This window comes from Dreissena polymorpha, unplaced genomic scaffold, assembly GCF_020536995.1.
Source record: "Dreissena polymorpha isolate Duluth1 unplaced genomic scaffold, UMN_Dpol_1.0 chrUn109, whole genome shotgun sequence".
In the NCBI taxonomy this organism is placed as follows: Eukaryota; Metazoa; Mollusca; class Bivalvia; order Myida; family Dreissenidae; genus Dreissena; species Dreissena polymorpha.
The window spans coordinates 1-24,000 of record NW_026273423.1 but is presented as its reverse complement, the minus strand read 5'-3'; the positions used below and the strand labels follow the sequence as shown (position 1 = coordinate 24,000).

Genomic DNA, 24,000 nt, shown 5'->3' with positions numbered 1-24,000 from the left:
AAGTGCAAAATGTGTGATATACAGGTATGGGATATTTGTAACGAACAACATGCTTGAGTTCAATAAACGCATGATGCAATTTAAACAAATCAATAATGAAGCAGATATTTGACATTTGTTTTTAATTACACACCTTTGAATTAAATAGTTATATTGTTTTTATTTGTCGAAATCTACATAATATTGTGACATTTTGTGGCGCGTTCACATACAGTCGAGGCGAAGCTTTGGTACTTAAGTATTTTCAGTTATATAAAGGTTTCGTCTTTCAGAAAACATTTGTATTTATTTTACATATTAAAATACATTTTTGGACATCAATCAGCTCGTATAAGAAATGATAAAGTTACATAAGTATTAAAATATATAACCAACATGCTTTCAATTTGACATTATTAGGCTATTCAGTCGCCACTGGTTATTTTCTTGCGCCTAAACGGGAAACGATAGCAGCTGGTGTTCCCAACCGCTATGATTTACAGGACGGCCATTTTGGACAGGTGCGTATACAAAGCGAAACTAGTTTATTTAAATCAAATATTCGAATTCATTTCCTAATAAATTGTTGTCAATACACTAAACTTTTTTTCTTCTTCTATAGAAGAATATAACATAATTATCGTATTGCATAAAACACTCCACATATTATAAACAATATACTGTGTTTCACAATCAAGGGAGCTGTTTTTAGAAAGATTTAAAGTAAACTCTAAATTTGATAACTTTTTGTCAAAATACTATGTTAAATGTATTTGTTATATGATCTATTGTAACGATTTGATAAAATACACACATACAGAATCACAAATTTATAATAAAGAAAACTTAATTATTTTAGTTAATACTATTTCAAGAAGAAATAACCCTGTTTTCCAAATATATTTTGAACATTCACTTAACATTCAATATCCATGGTCTTGTGTTGTTTAAAACTGTTCACAACGTCAACAAAAGTTTCTTTTTGAGTGATATCGCTATTACAGAACGCTGTTTAATTTTAAACTTGAAAACAAGTTTGTTTTCTTACCGATATTCTTTTACGCTCAGTTGAATTATCCGAAGGGATATTAAATAATTATAACTCTCTGATTATACTCCTTTAATTGACGTTTCGGCATAATGCCTTTATCAAAACAATGGAAATAATATGTTAACTACACTTTTACGTCTTTTGACTGCACAATTTAAATAACAAAGAAAAATGTTTTTAAACGTCAAATGACGTTGTACATGATGACGTCATAAATGGCGTTATATAAAATGGCGCCAAAAAATGTAAAAATTCGCCAAAAATGAAATGACGTTAAACACTTACGTATTGTGTCTTAATATTTTGTTAAATGTGTGCTTTATTTATTTAAGAAATTGATATTTTACAATAAAACAATCATCATCATATGTAATTATAATCTACCTAAACTTATTATCATAAATTAAATAGGGTAAACTTATTTAATGACTAATTATTTCAATCCATATCTATGTAAAATATTATTTAAATTGTGCAGTCAAAAGACGTAAAAATGTAGTTAATATATTATTTCCATTGTTTTGATAAAGGCATTATGCCGAAACGTCAATTAAAGGAGTATAATCAGAGAGATATTCTTTTAATCCAATAAGCATATATGCTGGCTAACAGATACAGTTCAGAAACAACAAGTAAAAATATGGGCCAAAATACCAAATATAGAATTGATAGGTATGACCAGAGAATACAAAAGAAAAGGAAGAGAAACTGAAGAAAACCATAATTGTGTTCTTTATTCTAAATCGTATTAAAATCGTCTAGAATGATTTTATCCAAATGTTAATAAAAAGAAGTTTAAAAAATGGGATAAAATAATGCAATGATGAAGCTTTTCTTAGAAATACCACAAGTAGAATGGCGATATTAAATGATGTAATCGTGTCGATAGCAGTTTTTATACGCCTGTTCAAAATAACGGGGGTTAATATGGGAACTCATGCGGCCTGCGGGAGATAAACACATTTAAAATCCGATAATCATAAAACTTGATGATAATGTTGGGGTAAATATCTCGATCAAGGTCGATAACCAGCCGGATTACCTTACACACGCAAGATTTATGGCCATTACCCGGTCTGCATTTAAACAAAAAACGCTTAAATTGGATCGTCATGAAACATGCATTTTGTGTGAGGTTGATATATCGAACTTTTTACTTCTTTCTAGGCCGATAACCAGGAAGATCTTCTGAAGCACTTATGAATTACGGCAGTTGAATTATCACATTTTAAGAAATCATTTTATCCGCGCCTAAACTCAAGTTACTGTACTCATATCACCATCAAACTGTGCCACTTGTACAAGCGATTATTTTTGACATTTTGGCAGTTTTGCTTAAATTGTGCGTTTTTGTTTGTTTTTCAGGTAGAGGTTGTGAGACAAGATGGCTCAGAATTAACGAAGGTGGATATTTTACGGTTTGGACTATCGCGAACCGTACGTAATCTTTGTTTGCGTGTTTGTTTATATTTTAAGATTTGTTTTGCTGTATTTAAAAGTAATTAAACCAGACGTGTTCCACGGTGTAGATGTATATCGGGGGCCTTTCTGTCAAAATGCTGCCTTTTGTATATTCTTGGCTGTCTCTCTGTCATAAACAAGAAAAACGATGATCGTAATTCACAAAACAGGTCAGAAAATCTACAATTAAACCCGTTAACACATTGTGCATAAAAAGAGGTTGTCCATGAGTTGAAGCATATATCTAGCTACAGGTTCACAGTATTCCGCAGGTCCAAACATTTATCATAAACTCTATCGAAGAATGATGTAGAAGGTGGTGGAACAATCGCAATATATGCCACGTGCCACAACAAAAGATAAAGACAAGCATTTTATTCAAGATCAATACAGAGTACATAATCTAACAAATAATGTGAATAAATACAATTATTGTGAATAAAACAGTGGTCAGTTTGTTTAGGTAAGGTTCTGAACAAAAAAGCAAATATTGATTCAAATACAGTGTACAGACTACGTAACATACACATGGAGAGTGATGTACATGTATTACACGTTAACAGATTGTCTGATATCTAGTGCATATGCTATATAGTTTGCAACATTTTTAAGAACAGATGCGTTAACAGATTAAAGAATTGAATTTATATACTGAAGTCTAACGTAATATTTTATATAAAGGAATCTTCTCCTCATAGTAATCTAACATGGACAAATACATATAAAATAGTACACGTCTTCTAGATCGCGACTACCACAAAACAAACAGTATCTTTTTTTTCTTGGTATATTACTAGAGCCATAATGGCCCGTATGAATTCTTAATGAGTGTGCACAAAAGTTAGTTTTATAATGAGCGTAATCTGTTAAAACTGGACTACGCAGTAATAATCCTTGCCATTATTGAATACAGTTGCATATAACCCGCTCCTTAAATATGAAAGGAAAAGAACTACATACATTTACTGGGTTTAAAAATACCCCAGAAAACCCAAAATCATCTAGAAGTTTCTTAGCACAGGGCACCCAGTTAGAGTGACCTAGTTTACAATCTTCTAAAGCTCTAAGATACAAAGATGAAATAATTATATTATCGCTCTGCGAAATCTTACTCCAATACGATATGATCCTCGTATACCTGGATATATATAAAGGGTATCGCCCCAAGTCGCCGTATACTCCTACATATGCAGTTGATTTCCTTACATTAAGTATTGCTTTTCAAAATTTTAAATGCACACGTTCAATATCTTTTGTCTTGGTAAAACCCAAAACTTCGGACGCATAATTAAGTGTAGAACCTACAAAAGCATCGAATAATTCACAACACGACTTTGGAATGAAAGGATACTATTTTAAATTATGTAACAAAATATTAAGAGCTTTTAAAGATTTACCAATTATGAACTCATGATTTTTAGCAAAATTCCCAGTATATTTTAAAACGCAGCCGAGATAATCAAATTCATCAACAATTTCTATTGGTTCGTTTTTATACGACCATCGCTTGTCCTCACGTAGCGCACCACGTTTTCTGAATTCCATAAATTTAGTTTTTGAACTATTGACTTCTAAACTCCACTTTTCGCAATAAATTTCTAAATTATTTAAGTGTGCTTGTAATTCTTGGGGCGTTTTGCCTAAAATCACGATATCATCTGCAAAAAGAAAACCAGCAAAACAATAGCATAGAGCTCAATACCAGCATTTGCATTATTTTGTGAGAACAAGTCCTCTAAAAATAGACACACTAGCAAAGGGGAGACAATCCTTCCTTGTCTTAAGCCGACAGAATATTCGAAGTATTCAGAAAGACTATTACAATGCTTAACACGTGATTTGACATGTGAATGCATATTTTTAATAATACGCAAAACTTTACCACGTATAATTTATACCAAAGTGCATTTCGATATATACTGTCAAAGCATTTTTTTAAGATCAATAAATGTTACATATAGCCGTTTGTGGTTATTCAAATAATGTTGGACAACAGACAATAAGGAAAATATGGCATCCGTAGTGGACAAACCTTTACGAAAACCAAACTGTGCATCGGGAATGAGGTTATATTCTTCACAAATTGACGTAGTAATATAGAAGTAAATAACTTTGAAAAACAACTTAATAAAGTGATACCTCTGTAGTTTGCAACAGAACAACGATCATCTTTTTTGAACAGTGGAATAATAATTCCATCTGCCCAACTTTCCGGAAAACACCGGACACTAATATCGCATTTAATATTTTACAAATATATGGCGAGAGAATATCACTACATTCAATGAAATACTCATTTAGTAAACAGTCTTTACCTATGCCTTATTTCGGTTTAATCTTTTGATTGCTTTTTTAACTTCATCAACCGATATAGGAACATCTAATGCGTCATTATAATCGGCATCTGCATTAAAATCGTGGTTCGTACAAAAAGTTTCTACAGTTTCGTCGGACAACAGAAAAATATCTTGTTCTAAGTCTGAAAAGAATCTATACAAATCGTCCAAACATATAGCGGCATCTACATGATCCTATTTCTTTTTGGTAAAATATTTCCAAAAATCCCTAGGTTAGCACTTTTTTAAATTTTCGATATCCTTTAATATGTTTGACTCCATTTTTGTACGCGATATCAATTGCTTATAACGACTTTTACAATCACACAAATAGTCTCGAGAAACAGGCGTTATACGCTTAATTAAAATACGTAAAGATTCTTCATATTTAAGTGTGGCTTGTAAACAATATCTCTCGAACCATTCTGCATGCTTAGCAACTGACAACGATGCAAAATAACTGTTATTACGATTTGTAAAAGATTTTGCAAACAGTGGTTCAGCAACGTCGTTCAAGAGACCGGAAAACTGATCTTCAACGTCATTTATACAAGATGAGTCAATACTTTATGTCACATTGTCTAATTGTTTAGTAATCGACAATAAGCCATTGTAAAAATCATCCTTTAAATCCGCATTCCATCTATAATTGGTTTCAACATATTCGTGTTTTGACAATAGGTTAATATTACATTCTACCACGGCACGTGACTTGTTTTCTATATACAAAGAAGAAAAACTACTGTTGGTTATTACCCCGATATACCAACGGTTGTTTAAAGTAACGTCACTTTGATTGTCCGCGCACATTTTATGAATGAAGACGACGTCATTTGATTGTAATTGTTGTGGTGACGTCACGTTTTCGCGAAAAAAGTGGAGGACGTTCGGTTAATATAATTCTAATTTATAACCTTTATATCGCGGATAACTTATTAATTAAGTAATAATTCGTTCCGATGCTTGTTATCAAACCACTCGGGCTACGCCCTAGTGGTTTAATGCCTACGCATCGGAACTCCATACCGTTGGTTATTACCGCAATAACCAACGGTTACCCGTGGATTATTTCTTAATTTGACAGCAAAATGCAATGGTGCGTGATCGCTCCACTGGTTAAAATTTAACGCCGCAAAATCAGTGATCGGAGTTAAGTGACATTCACGTGCTAGTAAATGATCAATAGTGGAAGTACCGTTACGTTACGCAAATGTGAATGAACCTTTGTTACAGGCATCAAATAGCCTGCTCTTAACAAATCGCATATCCAAAGATATACATAGATCAACCTATTAACAACCAAACGTATTACATGTTTTTTCATTGAGGCCCTGCTTAGAAAATTAACACGAATGTAATTTTCACAATCAAGAAAATCAACACATTGGTCAAACACTATAAAATCGTGTGTTTGGCCAACTCTGGCATTTAAATCACCTATAATAAAAACCGGGCCCTCAATATTATAAATGTTTATATCATTTTCTAAAGAATCGAACAAATCAACGTCAATAATGTTGTATGCTGGTGACCCCTCAGGCCGAATATAATCACCACACAAGTAAATATCTTTTTCAAAGTGATAGAAATGTTTACAGAGTTTTGGCCAAATAATGGAATCGTATTCATGACTTAATATTTATACACCAATTTTACTTCGATCGTGTATATATAAAGCAAAACATCCGCTATTTCTTTTTGCATTTCTTTGTTGTAACTTACGAAAAAAATAATTGGAACTATACAAGGAAGATTCATGTCACGGGTTTCTGAAGCCCATGTCTCATACAAGAAAATAATATCGTGGCTTGATATAAGTTCTGAAAAATCAGGAACGTCCATTTTCTGACCGGTAAGCCCATTTTCATTCCAGCTAAGGATACGCACACCATTTCCCTGGAAGCCCTAGTCCCTTATCGGACGACCGTCGATGTATATCGTGTCGAAGGATATCCAGGCCTTCTTCCCTTGCTCTTTTGTTGCTTTTATCTGGGGTACAAACGTTCTCCTTTTCTCTGCTATCTTCTAAGGGTACTGTTCATTTACAGAGAAACGAGTCCCCTTCAACGTTTTCGCCTTCTTACGTCGTACTCTCTGTCCTTAAACTCATGAAACTTCGCCACAATGCTTCTTGGGTTTCGATTCCGGCTGGTACCCATTCTGTGAACTCTTTCGAGCACTATTTGATTAACATAATCCTTCGCAATCTGCATCTTCTCGACAAGAAAGGCTTTTAGTTTAGAGTATGTTTCGATGTTTGTTTCTGTGTCTGATTCTTCAATATTTGCAAAAACAAAATTACTTCTTATTGACTGTGATTGAATATATACTACTTCGTCCTTTAATGATTTCTTATCAGCTTCTAGGGAGGATACCTTGTCATACATTTTATTTTGTGAAAACTCAAAACTATCTACCTTTTCCTCTACTGATTTTAGTCTTTCATCTGTTAAAGTACTGCGATCTTTAACAATAGTCTACAGCCTCTTAAGGTCCTTTTCAAATGTACTTAATTTAGCTTTTATTTCGTTAAGACTCTTTAGTTTCTGATCTATTTTATCCAGCCTACCGATCTTTTGCAGACACAACAACAAATCTCTGCTTGTTGGATCCTACGTGGTAGAGCGACTACCAGATGATTGTCCCGAGCCTGAACCTTTCTCCATCTCAGCAACCGAGTCAAGTCCAAAAGCACAATCGTCCTCACTTAGATTTGGGAACAGCACAGAGTGAACTTGACTCAACACATCGCTTACACAGAAACCTCCGGCCGGGCATCCATCAAACGCTGCCCGTTTTCGGCTTATCACTTCACTATCACTAAAACTATCGCTAACTCCTTTCTTTCTTTTATCTTTTTGTTTAGTTTTACCCATAACACTGTATCTTATCAGATAGTCTTATATACTTCGTAGTATGTATCACACACACGACACAAATATTGTATTTCTTTTATATTCCGAAAGCGTCAAAAAACACAACCTAACCCGCCATTGACTACGTGACCCAACCCCAAGCGAAAGTAGGCATTTTTTAAGTAAAATTGATAAAAATTACTATATAGCCTACATTGAATGTAAAGATTTGATCATAAAGATGATATCAATAACACTATATATTTGAAATATTACGGAAAAGCTATGTTAAAAAGTCATCAAAGAAGCATATATGCACGATTGTTCCACCACCCTCGTCATCATTCCATCTGCGATAGAGTTTGTGATAAGTGTTTGGACATGCGGAATACTGTGAACCTGTAGCTGGATATATTTTTTAACTCATGGACCACATCTTTGTATGCACACATGTGTTTACGGGTTTTAATTTTAGATTTTCTGAGCTGTTTTGGGAACGTCGATCATCGTTTTTCTTGTTTATGACTGAGAGACAGCCAAGCATGAACAGAGGGGAAGCATGTTGACAGAAAGGCAACCGATATGCATCTACACCATGTTTTCAGTCAAAGGCTTTAGTTTGTGTTTATCTGTTTGCTAGTTCCTAAAAATAATTCACGAAAAGAAACTGAAATGTATCTATATGCAATGATTGGGAGTTTAACAAACACATCGCTTTACACACGTGGCAGTCGTTTCGTTGTCCAAAACGAGTTCTTTTGTAACATGTGCTTTACAGCAGTATTTAAAGACCCAGTTCCGTCATTCAAATTTGGTATTAGCTGTTTCTTGCACTAACTCCTGTAACTCAGCAAACACGTCTTTTTAGGGAAATAACCACTAAGGAGAGAAAACCGATGCGCTCGAAAACCGATCTTTGCCCATAATCCGTTGAGTTTAAATAAACATACTTTGATGAAGGAAAAGGTTGATTTAACAATGCCTTTGCAAACGGTACGTACCTGAATGTTTTCAGTGTGTGGGTATACCGGTAGTCACCGAGGTATCTAAAAATCAACGGGGAACAAAATATGGGGCGGTAGTGGCTGCAGTAGATATTGACAACAACGGAACCCATGAGCTGCTTATCGGAGCCCCGTTGTACACGAGCAAATATGCAGATGAGGGACGAGTCTACATCTATACATCAGGCGATAATGTAAAGATATTTGTGTTCAGTAATGCCCCTTTTAATAATGTACTTTTGTATCCACTATGACAATTGAACCAAGTCTGTGCTTACAGTAGGCGAATACACAAACAAGCGTTGCATCGCTTAAAATTAAGCCCCGAGATTAAGGAATATACAATACATGGTATATCTTAGTTAAAAATATACGAAATCTGTTCCCAAACATAGTACCTATTTTTATGGTATTCGTTTTCTTTCTTTTATTATGTATCAATACTGGTGTGCAGATAATTATATAATAAAATATTATCATCTAACGTTGTTTATTGAGTTTGTTAACGTTAATAAGTTCCCAAGTGTTTCATTTCAGCATCAAGAAATGTGCGGACCGGTAGGGATTCTTTCGGGTGGGTCCATGAAGGAAGGCTTTGGTGATGGAGTTGCAAGGTTCGGTTCTGCAATTGCATCAATTGGTGACATTGACAGAGACAACTATACCGGTTGGTCTATGACATTTACAATATCTAAAGAACTTTCAGTTGCTACCTCTTATGATAGTGTGCACAAGAATGGCGAATGAGTATATATCATTTGCTTTTTATTTCCACCACTACTTTGTTTGACATTTACGAAGCAAACAATAGTGCAACACAGCAAATGGTATGCCGAAGTCACGATCACATTCTTAAAGATATTGCTGTGTCGTTCACGACGTTCACAAGAGTACAATACCAGCATATAATATCATCGTAATCAGCATAAACACATGCGTATCATGTATTGTAGATATTTTCCCGTAAGAGTAAAGGAAACATGACATACGAAACATTTGGATGAGTTCAATACATATATTTATGAAGCTTAACAATATGCACAAGCGGCTAAATCTGTGTATATTTATATCGGTAAAGGTAGACATTTAACACTTTTATAATCAAAATGATTTGTGAATTTGATTGTTATAATACATATATAACTGTTTATGTGCATAGTTTCTTCAAATAATGCATGACATTATGTTTTTATTTGTTTAAATTGTCTATACATTTGCTTGCAGTCTTGAAATAATTTATTTTTGCAGACTTTGCAGTCGGTGCCCCTTACGAAGAAGATGGTAGAGGGGCTGTGTACATTTACATGGGCATTTCCAATTTCAAACTTCGGACATCAGGATTTCCGGACATGTATTCCCAAAGACTTCCTGGTAAGAAAGAAACACTCTTCAGAGAATAATATATTGTGTTGAGATTTATATGTATTTAAATCATTTTAAGATGTATTTAAAACAATGTCATTGCGGACAGCGGTCATTACAGTAATCCATTTTATGTTGAGTTTAGTAAATCAACACTGTCCATATACGGTCTTTTTACTTAAGTATTTCTCGATTTAAAAATACCATGCAATAAATCATAATTAATCACATGTAATCCTAATGTTGACGATAATACATGAGTTGCAATTCGTGTGTGTAATCAACAAGTATTATATCTAACGAATTATTTAAATGTAATATATCTTGCGATACACGACCATAAAATACTGATCCATCGTGCATCGCTGTGTTCATTTTCAGGAAAGATGTTCGACTCTGGTATTCGTGGCTTTGGATGGAGTATTTATGGAGATCACGACATCGATGAGAATTCCTTCCCAGGTACATGCTAATTACATAACTGTAATATATAGAGTTTTCTTTTGCGATATGCATATGCAGTATCTCTTGTAAACATTTGCACAACTTACCACAACACATAACCGTCCATCTTCAATTCGAATTTATTGAAGGGATAACAGTTTATCTATTATTTAATACACGTTTTTGCTACATTCAAATTACAATGCGCATTTTAGGAGCATGCATTCGTGAACAGTACATGTAACATTCTTTTGACAGATTTTGCGGTTGGAGCTTACAGTTCAGATACGGTTGCAATATTCCGCTCGAGACCGATTGTTCATCTGAAAGTTAATACCTCCATCTCACCGTCTCCAATACCGCTCAATGCATCTTTGCTTCGTTGCTCGATGGACAGAACCAGACTTTGTACAGAAGTCAATGTAACATTTTCTTACGAGAATATTGGATCTGGGAAAGGGACCTTCAAAAATTTACGTAAGTGTATCTGATTTAAAAACACTTTCATAAAGGTAATGTCACATTTTCCTACAACAATATTAGAACGTGGGAAGAGAACTCTCAACGATTTGCGTTAGTTTGGTTGTGTTTTGAAGCAAGTTGCAAGTACGTCGTACTGGCTTAATAGGTAATTTGGTACGAACATATTTGTTCTAAAGTTAAAGTTTCGTTACGTGCAAGATTGTTGTAAGTCTTGCTGATCTTATTAAGCTTCATGTTTGGTACTGAATAATGCCAACAAGAGACCCGATATTGCTTCATTTAACATGAAAACCATGATTGCGTTGATGGGATTTTTGGTTAAAGTTACTATTGCATTTAAAAAGATGTGTAGCTGTAATTAATTTGTATTCCATATTTCACTTCGATTTAACTTGCTGTTTAGACAATGCAAATTCAGTTTTTATTTTAACATCTCCATTACGTTTGTACTGATAAAGCCCGCAATTGTAAAGTTTGGACCGTAAAAAATAGTTTGAAAACGGTAAGCTCGAAAATGATGTATTATCGATGTGATGATATTAACAACATAAGTAGATAATTGTAAGATTGTGATTCATAAATACACATGGAGGTATGGGATAATAATGAATGTACTAAGAAGTCAAAAGGAAAAAAAACACCAGGAAGTCTGAAAAATTAATGATGACTTTAAATGCATAAGTAAAATATAACTGATTTGGTAAGCCAAAAAAAGAAGAGTATTGTAAACATATCATTGTGCGAATTCGATGTAATCACCGATGATAAAGTGTGTAAATCGTTGTTGGGACCACTATAATATTTAACCGAAAAAAGAAATTCGAAAAACAATTTTACATATAGTTAAATTAAGAAGTAAAAAGTCGGGACAGGTAAAACAATTCTTAATAGATAACAATTCGAAATAACGGTGTTCGAAGTAGCGGTTTTCAACTGTAACTTGTTTTCTATGATGTAACCCTGTTTCTAAGAATTCGTTTGATATTAACTACCTGTAACATGCCATTTATGTTTTAAACGATTGTTTTATAGTTTCATATTTTTAAATATGCAATATACGACCTGCATTTTTTAGTGATATTATGGTATCTTGAAGCCGATACATACTTGAGAAATAGCAGTGGCTATAGTCGCTTCATATTCCGAAATACAAACAGGGATTCTCTGGAGCAGAACATAACGTTGTCCGGAGCTGGCACGCATTTTCATACATCGTACATTCTGGATGTTATTGTAAGATTATTCTTATTAACGTTGTGCTTTGTTGTTTTCGCAACTGCAATGCAATTCTATAATAACACTCATGATTTTAAATTTTGATTGGTTTGTCATTCACTATTTCGCTATGATGACAACATTAAGTTCAGACAAATAAGTAATTATTGAAACGTGTCGACACATGTATGATAATACTCTTTTCATTAGATACACGTGGATCATACTTGTATGACTATTAGACACACTAACATGTTTTGATACATTTACATACAAAAATGATGTCCACATAAAGGCAAAGCACTTAATTTAACGTCATTTATCTCTTCTTTTACCAATTCTCTTTTGAAAAAAACAACATTACGTAATCACATTTCTTTGTATACGAGTTAAATTCACAAACAGATTTCATCACAGAGAAATAACAACAATCCCGAACCGAAGGACGCTTGGACGAAAGTCATGATCGAAGGGACATACAAACTTCTGCCTCAAGTAGGGGCAGACTTTAGTCTGCTCAACCCGATTTTGCGGAATGATACAAAAATTGTTGCCAAGGCAAGTCGTTTTTCCCTTATTTTTTATGTGTACAAATCATTGATAATGTTTAAACTTGAAGGGTCGTTTCAAAACAGCTTTGTTTTCCCCGACCTATGATGTCTTTTTTCCACCATCTCTCGTATTTTGTTAATTCTTTACTACGCTTTAAATCTAGGCGGTTATTACAGTGTAACTTAACTACAAACACACACATTTAATAAAATCGCTGGTACTTATTTCGATTAGCGAAGTTAACGCAGTTGTATGCGCGAAAAATGTGGAATTGTGTTTTTAGAATATTAAAGGCATGGTTGTCCATTTCGATTGTCTAATTATCATTTAAAGGTTCTAATTTGGGTAAGCTCGAGAATTTTTTTTTTTTTTTTTCTTTAACATGCCGATTTCTAATACAAAATTAGCATATTGCCCCATTGGTGCAAAATGGTACCTGTGACATTTAAATTAAATGCCACATGGTACCTGTGCTTCATGAGGGCGAATGCAACTTATATCGACGCGTTCGCACGTACATCACTCTTGAACAAAAAATGCTTAACGAATCTTTTTACAAAAAATAGCTTCGAAGCAAATACTTATTAACTTATTAAACGGCTCAAACTCATGATCTACCAAATTGTGTCGAATGAATGAATATCGAGAACACTTGTGCATTTATTGAAATGGATATATGTCTGTGAAGAAATCTGGGCCCGTATTCGCCAACCCATTCTTAGCCTAACAAAAATAGGCGTAGGACCATGCAAACTCTGTGCAGCGTTTGCAAATATACTGCATTCCACTGGTGAGTCTGTCATGTTATTTATGGAGAATGATGTAGATATATGTCGTTCATGTCAAGTTTGATTCAAAATTATAGCACATCCTGCATATAACAAGTTCAAGAATATTCTTTATTTTTTTTACTTAAGTCTATGAAATGAGTCTTAAGTCTTAGAATTGGTTGACGAATAAGGGCCCATAGCTATTGTTCATGCTCTCTAGGTGGAGTTCGACAAGAAATGTGAGACGCTTGACCAATGCAAATCCGATCTGGTACTCAGCGTCGAGATGGACCTCATTGGCGATGGACCCGACGTTAAAATTAACCGTTCCTCGGTCATTTTAGCAGGGGAAAGAGACACTTTGGCGGTAATTTTTGCAATTGTTTTGTTGTTGTATATTGTCGCACAGTTAGGAAGAAAAATATGCTAATACTGGTTACTGAAACGTTGCATTCAAATAACAGTATGTACTAAACCATCCCTGTCTTGTATTCGCCCATGCTTAATAACATTGTACATTTATTCCTGTCTATGTAATTGGTCTGACAACACAAAATGTAATTAGCTGAATGATTATTTGTACAGTTAACACTCTCACTCTAATGATTCTGTACCTAGATCAATATATACATAGTACTGATATATAGTTGTTAAAATCTAACACATCTCACACCATGGAAAAGTTTATTGTACGTTTGTATAACAATAAGCTTGCAATGCTCAAATTCGATAAATAAATATTCTGTTACGTTCTGGTAATATAGTGTTATATATCATTTGTTGCAATTTAATTCTGAAGCAGGACACGCAAGTTTCATTTCATACCTGATGGCATCCCTTGGGGACATATACCTATAGCATTTACCTGTTTTTGTACTTACAATAATCAGTTCCCATCGGTGTTTAAGTTGCTTTTATTACAGCAAGTAAGGAGTTAAGATTTTAAACTGATAAAACTAGTGAAATGTTTGGCAATTGCCTTTGTTTCAGTTAGTTGAAACATATGTTTTTACGACAGGTCACTATAGATGTCAAGAACGTTCAAGACATATCATACAATGCTAATTTTACGAGCACAGTTACAGCTAATAAGAGAGGTGCCACTACGTAAGTATTGAAAATGACACAATAGCATTGCTTAAAAACGCCTACATTGGATTTTTGATAAGACATCCTTAAACGAAACGTACAACACAAGCGGCAAGTGTGGGCCCTTATAAGCCTGTGCGGACCGCACATGCTAATCTCGGACGACATTGAACATTTACCTCAGTTTTCACCGGACGCGGCTCATTTAAATTGTAAAACTGGATTAATGAAAACAACTTTCAAGTGCTTGAAGTGTTTAACTGCATATATTACACCAATGTTTGAATGTTGGAAGTTTCAAACTGTATATATGCCACCAACCTTAACATAATTGAAGTCTTAAACGGATATATTTCACCAACATGTACATGTTTTAAATGTTTAACTTGATATATTACCCCGTGTTTTGAATGTTGGAAGGTTCAAACTGTATATATAACACCAACGTTTACATGTTGAAGTCGTAAACTATATATATAATACACACACTTTTACTTGTTTATAGTCTTAAACTGGATATATTTTACCAACTTGTACATGTTTGAAGTGTCAAACTGCTTATAGTACACCTACTTAACTTGTTTTTTTGCCAGTACCAATCAAGGGTCCGTATCGGCCGACTGCGAGTATCCACTTCTGGACTTTTCTCGCACTGATTTTAATTGCACCGCAAACAATAAGCTAGACCGAAACGAGAACTTCAAGGTTTTCACGAGTTTCGACATCTCCATGGGGAAGCTCATTCCGGAGAATGACATGAACAAAATGATCACTTCACTGATGGTATTAATATTTGTATCTTACATCTTTAGTTTGTTATCTCTATGGTTATTTGGTCTTTATTAATAATTAGCAATTATTCAGAGGAATCTTTATGGGAACTTTACACTTATATACGCTACAAAGAACGCGTATTTTGTAAACGTTTTTTTAAAGATCCATTTGGTTTACATTTAAAATATATTTGTGAATTAAATATCATTTTTCTGCATTTCATCGGTGAATGGACTGTTTGGAAACTGACATTAAGGCTGATTGCATGTATATATTAACTAGGCTTTCTTTTTTTGACAGTTCATACACCGATTAAATATTGATAAATGCTATTTAAATTGTATTATTGCAACGTAATGTGTGCAAAAGCTGCACTTTGTTTATAACTATAATGGCCACAGCGGCTTTAACACGTTGGAGTATAAATCTCATTAGCATTTAACGGCACAAAGTTAACGTTCGTGCAAAACAATTGCGTTATTTCATTGTTGATGAAGGAAAAGGACCTTTGTGAAAATTCACCAAATACAATGAAGTCACTTGCCCACTTTAATTGATGAAAAAGTATTCTGGTCATACATACTTTATGATTTAATTTGCATACCTTTGGGATAAATCGATGAAAGAAATTGCACTTGATCAGATTAAGAATGCAGCATTAATTTATGTTAGAATGCATCACGTTGAAATAATATTGTAATTACGTTTTTTATTTTAATTAATTATCTTACGCTTTTCATGTCCCTCAATCTTTAGTGGGGACATATTGTTTTTGCCCTGTCTGTTTGTTTGTTGGTTTGCGTCAAACTTTAACATTGGCCATAGCTTTTACAATATTGAAGATAGCAACTTGATATTTGGAATGCATGTGTATCTCATGGAGCTGCACATTTTGAGAGGTGAAATGTCAATGCCAAGGTCATCCTTCAAGGTCAAAGGTCAAATATATGTGGGAACATAGTGTTTCACAGACACATCTTGTTTATAAATGACTTAACATTCAAACCATGTCGAATATGTCTGAAGCTTATTGTGATCAGATGTATTACGATAAAATTACTGATTGCTTATCACATACGTACACAATTTGAAAAAAAATATGACCGTGCTCTTAGAAAAGGGGGTTTAATGCAAAGCGTAAGGTGTCGTCCCAGATTAGCATGTGCAGTTCGCACAGGCTAATCAGAAGACGATACTCTCCGCCTTTTATTTTATTGTCCGTTTAAAAAAGTCTTTTCTTATCATAAATCCAGTTTAGGCCCAAAGTGTCGTCTGTGCTGGAATGCACAGGCTAATCTGAGGCGACTCTTAACTGCACATGCATAAAAACCCTTTTCACAAAGCGCGTCCCATATACAAGATGAACATAACATTTATTGAGTTTGCGTTGTCTTTATATGCACTGAAAGGCATATGACACATACATGTTAAGTAGTTTCAACATAATTTTTCGCGCCTAGAAGCTCAACCTTAAATGACCCTTTACCACTTAGATACGTTTTAACGCATGTGTTGTCCCTTAGAAAATTAAACTTAATTAAAAGCCTTTCTTACTAAATTCAATTTTTTAGGCTTCATTTCCAATCCTTAGATAACGATTAGCAGCAAACAGTCTTAAACCTGAACAGACTGCGAGTTAGTCGCAGGCTGTTCTGTTTTTTCTGCTGTTTGCACATAGCCATTTTCACTTTTCTTCTGAGAGGGAAAGGGTTAAAAAACAGTATAATAAAGAACACATTAAAACTGTATGGGTATTTAAGTAAAATTAATATGTAAACGTCTCTGTTTCAGGTGGATGTAATAGCGGATCAGGAAAATTTAGACGTTAACCCGACTAACAACAAATTCAAAGTAAACATGGAAGTCAGATTGAAATACGATATCTACATTCAAGCAGAGTGAGTTGCCAAATAGTTTTATTTTAGCATATATATACATATAATTATGCTGCTTTAAAGCAAGAGGTCGATGAGCATATACACACTTTTTTTCGCAAGTCTCAAAGCTGTGTTAATGCAACACGTATTTATAATTTCCCAATATCTTGTTATTTAATGCGTCTATTTATAAATAAGTTTTAATTAGATAAATTGTTATAGTACATTTGTATATGCAATTATGTAAGAATTGTATGATGTGCATTTAAGCTAAGGGAATATAGTCACCATAATGTTTCTAACAAATGGAAATTTTCTAAATTGTTATTCTTTTAATTTTTATTATATTAATATGGTATTGATTCCAAGGGCAAGCTCGTTAATGTTCTTTTTTTGCAAATTTACAAGGGAATTTACAGATTATTTCAAAAGTAGCAGCAACACAAGTTTTAATTAAATGAAAGGTGTACTTTAAATGCAATTAGCTTCAATGAGACATTTTTATCCAGTCAGCAACTGTCAGATCAGGATCGATACAAAGCCGTCGAGAACAGTGACGTCAGAAAGACGATCACCCATCAGTATTACATCACGAATTACGGTCCAAGCTACCTGCCAAAGACCTACGTCAACATCACAGTGCCCGTTAAAGTTAAAAAGGGCAACAACGAGATAGCGAAGATAACCGTAAGGTTGCCCAATAATCTTACTGTGACAATACTGTACATTACAAGAATACTATGTGACAGTTCAGGAAAGACAAGTCAGTTTTGTAAAGTATTTTGGCATCAACACTTTTGATGCAAAATAAAACCGTTGGTTTCAGCGGTGGATAGATTGATGCATAGAAACACTATAAGCATGTTTTGAAAAATACAGCATTCTGCAACACGTTGCGTTTGTATCACTATCATTAAACAAGCAATGATAAAACCTTTTTTGACTTCACGTGGTGTAATCCACAATCGTGCAGTAAAACCCAATAGTCTGTTGTTTTTATTGTTCGCACTTTATCTGTAACAATAGAATTTTCAAAAATTCTAATATGAGATCGTATGACATTCGTCGTTTATCTTAGTCAAAACGCCCTTTAGAAAGTTAAATATGCATGTAAACGGATATATAGCTAACACACATTACATACCTTTATCTAATAGTATCGGCCCTATTAATGGTATCGTGACTTTAACACACCCATAAAGAAGTGCTGGACAGTTAATGTTTTTCAATTTGTATAAGTTTTATTTTTTTACTGTTGATTAATGAAAATTACGACCATTATTTTCATGATTTCCGGTTTTTATTGGAAAGTAGGTCATGTTTATGATTTTTAAATTACGTAATAGAGATTTTTAAATAACGATACATTTAACACAATATAATGTTTGAGTTTTTTTGTATCATTCATTTGTAGGTAAATCAAATGCTTCATAAGCCGCTTTGTGAAAAAGTACACATATTTAGGGAAAAATTGTGCGCAATAGTTCCAATTTTACATTGATAATCTATTTATAGAACAAGCACATGAGCATAGTCACAAACCTTACAAAACAATCAGAAGAGCCGATATTAAGAGAAACTGTGTACACGATACTGATTACAAAGAGAGCTTAGTATAGCAAATGTTTTGCCAAAACATGGCCGATCAAAATGCAGTTTGTGTTGGAATGTCCAAGAATACACAATTTACTATGGATTGACATATAAATCATGTGTGTTTTAATCTTTTCTTTTAAAATAATTAGATGTATTCATTAAGAAGGCCAATACTACCGATAAACATGCAATATATCATTATGTTACATAACACGTTAGACAGTATGGCAATAATATGAAACAGTTCAACAATTAGATACCTTTGGTAACCTTAAACATTGTTTAATAAGATTCGGCTGCTTCATTTTAATTGCACACAAAACACATAAAATACCCCATGAAACATGCTTGTTTTTTAGAAAATGTCGCCGACATGTAACTTTCAAGGAAACGATGCACTTATTGGTACAACTCTGGCTCCAACTACGTCGATTACAACTCCATTCGCAAATACGCCCGGCAACCCAGACCCTCGTAAACATTTCAAACTTATTCTTCTTAATTTTATAACCACATCCTTACTTAAGTCTTATACATTTTAAACACAATTACTGTTCTATGTGCAAAATTACAAACTTATTGTAAATTACTTCTTCGTCGCCGATTATCAGCACATATTTGCTGAAGTATTCTTAATTTAACACAGAATAACTTGAATTGATTTAGTACATGTTTACTCGTTGCTGATATACTGTTTGTTCTATTAAGTCCTGAGGTATTATAAACTGGTCTCAAAGAACATTTATTTACTCATAATACAAAAAGAAGAAGATAATTTTGCGTATGTTCATAAACAGATACTTAAAATCTAAGATTTACAAAACAATATTTAAGTAAGTTGTATTAAAGAACCTTTTTCGCAACAGCTTTACAATTGATTTTGCAGAAAGGAGAAGACGAGCAGTGGATGAATCCGTAGCCATGGCATCGACTGGTCAGAAACAAACTTTGAAGACTATTGTACGGAATTTCAAATATTATATAATTTGTATTAGAAATTTCGTAATGACATTGTAATTATTCATTGTTCTATATGTCATCTTAGTTGTCTTCATTTGATTCATAAGCGATAATCGTAATACGATGTTCGAATAAAACGATTGTACAATTTCTGGTTCGAATATATTCAAATAATTCAATTATGCAGTATTATCTTCCAATAGTTTATATGTACAAAAATATGAGAATTCATTTACAATTTCTAATGAATGTAATATTCATATATGTTTTGTATAAACTTTTGCATCTTTTACACAAACAGCATATATTAAATACTGTTTATGCTTTATGACTTTTCGTTTAAAGACATGTTTAGAGTACGAATGTTTGGTATAAACTTTTGCATCGTTTACACAAACATGAAATATTAAATTCTGTTTTTTTACTTTTCGTTAAAAGACATGTTTAGAGTACGAATGTTTCGTATAAACGTTTGCATCTTTTACACACACAGCATATATAAAATACTGTTTATACTTTATGACTTTTCGTTTGAAGACATGTTTGGAGTACGAATGCATCATTTTGGAGTGTCTGGTGATGAATTTGGATAAAAATGTTCAGACAATTGTCAATGTTACGATTGAAGTATTCGAAAAGGCGCTGGCAGCGGAAAAGGTAACCTCATTCGAAACAAATAACATGATTCAAGACAGATACGCTAAGGATAAAATCTAAATCATATGTTTAACGCACTAATTCTTATTTTTGTGTTTAGGATAACGATTTTAAAAATACGTTAAAACAGAACTTACGTTTTGTGCTATTAGTGCGTATCCCAAATGATATATGTAGCAAATAATCAAATATAACAACATTTAAAACTGAAATACAACGTATGTTTTAAATTACCTTATATTTGCTAAGTTTTGGCTTTCCGTACTGCAAAAATGACGAGCTTCTTTTGCAATATTTTCCAAAACACCGCTACAAATACAAGACGACAGGATATACGCAGTAACTTTCCCCAAAATTGTATATTGAACACACTTCGAAGAAAAGATGACATGTTAAAAGTATATCTGTTATGATCAGCTCTTTATCAGCATTAAGCAATATTGAACAGTTTTATTGTCAAAGGTTCTCGTTATTGATAATTATGGAATTTATGTTCAGTGCACTGTATAGACTAACCCTTTATGCATATGATGTCCTTTATACACGGTTATATCATGCTAATTTTCAACCGGTCATGCTATTGATGAGTATGTGATTTATTTGAAGTACTCTTTATCTAACCCATTGCAAACGTTTAGTCCATTTTCAAATTGTCCTGTCAACAATTGTTGGGCGCGTGGTCAAGTCACTGAAACATTATCAATATGTCATAAAACAGCAATTTTCATCTCTTTGACAAAAAATATTTTGATATGGATGAAAAATGTTGTTTAATGACATATTGATAGTGTTTCGGTTAATTGGCCACGCGCCAAACACCTGTGGTCATGCCATGCACTGTTTTCCCTTATACAGGATTTCAGCGAGATTCGGTACACAACAAATGCGACTGTTACCGACCCGGAAGTATGGTATGGTGGAAAGGTCGTACCAATGGAAAACACCGTATACGCTACGGTAAAATACTAGCAAAGCGAACTTGTACAAAGATTTTTTTAACTTATTGCTACTATAAAGTGATATTGGACAAAACCTTTAAACTGTTGCTTCTTAACCATTTACTTATATAACTGATATTTAAATGTTTTCAAAAGCTTCAAATACATAAGAATAATTGCATTCGCGTGCGCATGGATTGTTAATAAAGTCTGTATATAATGAAATAACGTCCTACGTCCTGAAATGTGAGAATGTGTAGGCATGCCATTGTTTTATTATTGTTAAGTTGTAAAGTTGTTAACATGTAAAGTTATTCCTACCATAAATTGTTTTTGGACAAAACTTTGAAAACTTTTGTTTCTTATAATAACTAATATTAAAGTGTTTTAAAACGCTTCAAACACATAAGACTACTATTTTGCGTGGGCATGGATTGCTAATAAAATGTTTATACAATCAGATTATGTCATATTCCTTGGAATATGAGAATGTGTATGCATGCCATTGCTTTATTATTGTTATTCAGAAATGACCACCTTTGTCATCGATGCCGAGTCGGTTATGAACGAAGTTAACATATGGATCATAATTGGTGCAGTATTAGGAGCTGTTGTGCTTTTAATCATCGTTGGAATAATACTATGGAGGGTTTGTATTTCAACTCATTTTATCTATGGACGTATCATTATTGGAAAATACTGGTTATTTAAATATTGAAAGGTTTATGTAACAAATCATTTTATCTATGGACGTATCATCATTGGAATAATACTATGGAAGGTTTGTATTGCAAATCATTTTATCTAAGGACATATCATCATTTGAATAATACTATTGAAGGTTTGTATTACAAATCGTTTTATCTAGGGACGTATCATCATTGGATTGATACTATGAAAGGTTATATTACTAATTATTCTATCTATGGACGTTTCATCAGTGGAATAATACTATGAAAGGTTAATTACAAATCATTTTATCCAGGGACGTATCATCATTGGAATAAAACTATGAAAGTTGTGTACCTTCTATATTGTATCTATAGATGTCAAAGAATACCAGGATTAGTATCCGTATATCCTTATTTGGTATGAGGATTGTAAACTAATAACCGTATAGATCGGGAATATTGGCCAAAATTCTTGTAAACGTATGCATGTATTCAACACAGCGTTCGTACGTGTATTCAACTAAAATTTATTTGGATACAGAGGAAATAGTTTTATCATTTAAACTCATAATTATATTTGCGTACAAGAAATCCGTAAAAGGACCGAGTTCAGTTTCTCGTGTACATAGGTGTGTACTGAATGATGAGACCGTAAATTAAGTTTGTAACCGTAAGATAAACCTGATAACAAGATGAACGGTTCTTTAAATACTATTGATATTGTGATGCTTAGAAAATGACAATATTTTATGATGCTCCCATTTACATAAATTTGAATTCCGTAAACTTTTTCTATGAAGGCTTTTCCAATCTGATAAAAAATCGACACATGCGAATCAGTTACCGTTGTAAGCTGATTTGACATCAGATATATATTTTACGGTACATGTGTTTACCACTATAAAAAACTACTGTGCATAATACGGCTAATAGTATACTTATAGTGTGGATTCTTCAAGAGAAGTCAAAAGCACGATCAAGTCAAGAAATGGAAGCAAGATGGTCTCTACAATCGCGAGAACATTCGCATGTCTCAGGCGAACAAGCAGACATACAGTCCTATAGAGGAAACAACTGCCAATGCATCAGATTTATAGAGGGAACAACTGCCAATGCATCAGATTTTATAGAGGTAAAACAACTGCCAATAAATTGAGTAGAAAACAGAATAATTAACTAGAGTTATGTTATATAGGAAACGATAGCCTAAGCATTAGAGAAGAAACATAATAATTAAATATAGTTTATTTTGTAGAGGACACATACTGCCAATGAATCAGAGAGGCAACCATAATAATTAATTATAGTTATTTTATAGAGGAAACAACTGCCTATGAATCAGAGTAGAGAAACATACTAATATACTCACGTTATTTCATAGAGGAAAAAACTGACAATCAATTAGAGAAGCCAATTCAGGAATAATGTCGTCGATTTATGTTTGTTGCTAAATAAAGTTTAGTGTCATTTAAGAAAAGAATTTTGGTTATTATAAAAGAGGGTTTGCTTTTTAAATCTACGAAAGCAGTTTTACAGTCTTCCTTTAGAGAAAACAACTGCCAATGAATCAGAAAAGAAAAGGAAATTGGGTAGATCTATTTTTGGAGCATAATAAGTTTTGTTTCGTTAGCTTAATAGACATTGTGGTAGAAGAAGAGCATTATACGGTCTTGGATCATGTACATTTGGTATACGAATGTTGGCTATTTATTTCGAATGTGCTTTTTATTTAAAATACGTCTTCCTTTATTTATCTGGGTAAGAAGATCCAATTATATGAATTTATTTTTTCCCGTTTCTAACAAAGCTTTAGTATTCACAGGTAACATAGTTGTATGCATATTCTTGTTATCTAGTATTTCCTCAAATGTCTTTTGTAATTAACCTTCTTATTTTTTGCGTTGTTTTCAAATGCTTTTGACATGA

At 33.3% G+C, this 24,000-nt stretch overlaps 1 protein-coding gene across 1 annotated transcript in view; it reads left to right on the top strand.

The window, feature by feature from the left end:
- LOC127864090 (integrin alpha-4-like) overlaps positions 1–21,434 on the top strand; it is a 67,559-nt gene extending 46,125 nt beyond the window's left edge. Inside the window, exons 8-25 of the mRNA XM_052403787.1 lie at positions 400–500; positions 2,396–2,467; positions 8,698–8,880; positions 9,224–9,353; positions 9,935–10,057; positions 10,430–10,510; positions 10,751–10,969; positions 12,051–12,208; positions 12,608–12,748; positions 13,733–13,879; positions 14,531–14,619; positions 15,195–15,384; positions 17,167–17,273; positions 17,762–17,939; positions 19,208–19,322; positions 19,735–19,808; positions 20,346–20,465; positions 21,321–21,434. Of these exons, the coding sequence (XP_052259747.1) occupies positions 400–500; positions 2,396–2,467; positions 8,698–8,880; positions 9,224–9,353; positions 9,935–10,057; positions 10,430–10,510; positions 10,751–10,969; positions 12,051–12,208; positions 12,608–12,748; positions 13,733–13,879; positions 14,531–14,619; positions 15,195–15,384; positions 17,167–17,273; positions 17,762–17,939; positions 19,208–19,322; positions 19,735–19,808; positions 20,346–20,465; positions 21,321–21,434 (2,342 nt within the window). The remainder of the gene's footprint in view (positions 1–399; positions 501–2,395; positions 2,468–8,697; positions 8,881–9,223; positions 9,354–9,934; positions 10,058–10,429; positions 10,511–10,750; positions 10,970–12,050; positions 12,209–12,607; positions 12,749–13,732; positions 13,880–14,530; positions 14,620–15,194; positions 15,385–17,166; positions 17,274–17,761; positions 17,940–19,207; positions 19,323–19,734; positions 19,809–20,345; positions 20,466–21,320) is intronic.
- Positions 21,435–24,000: the final 2,566 nt, after the last annotated feature.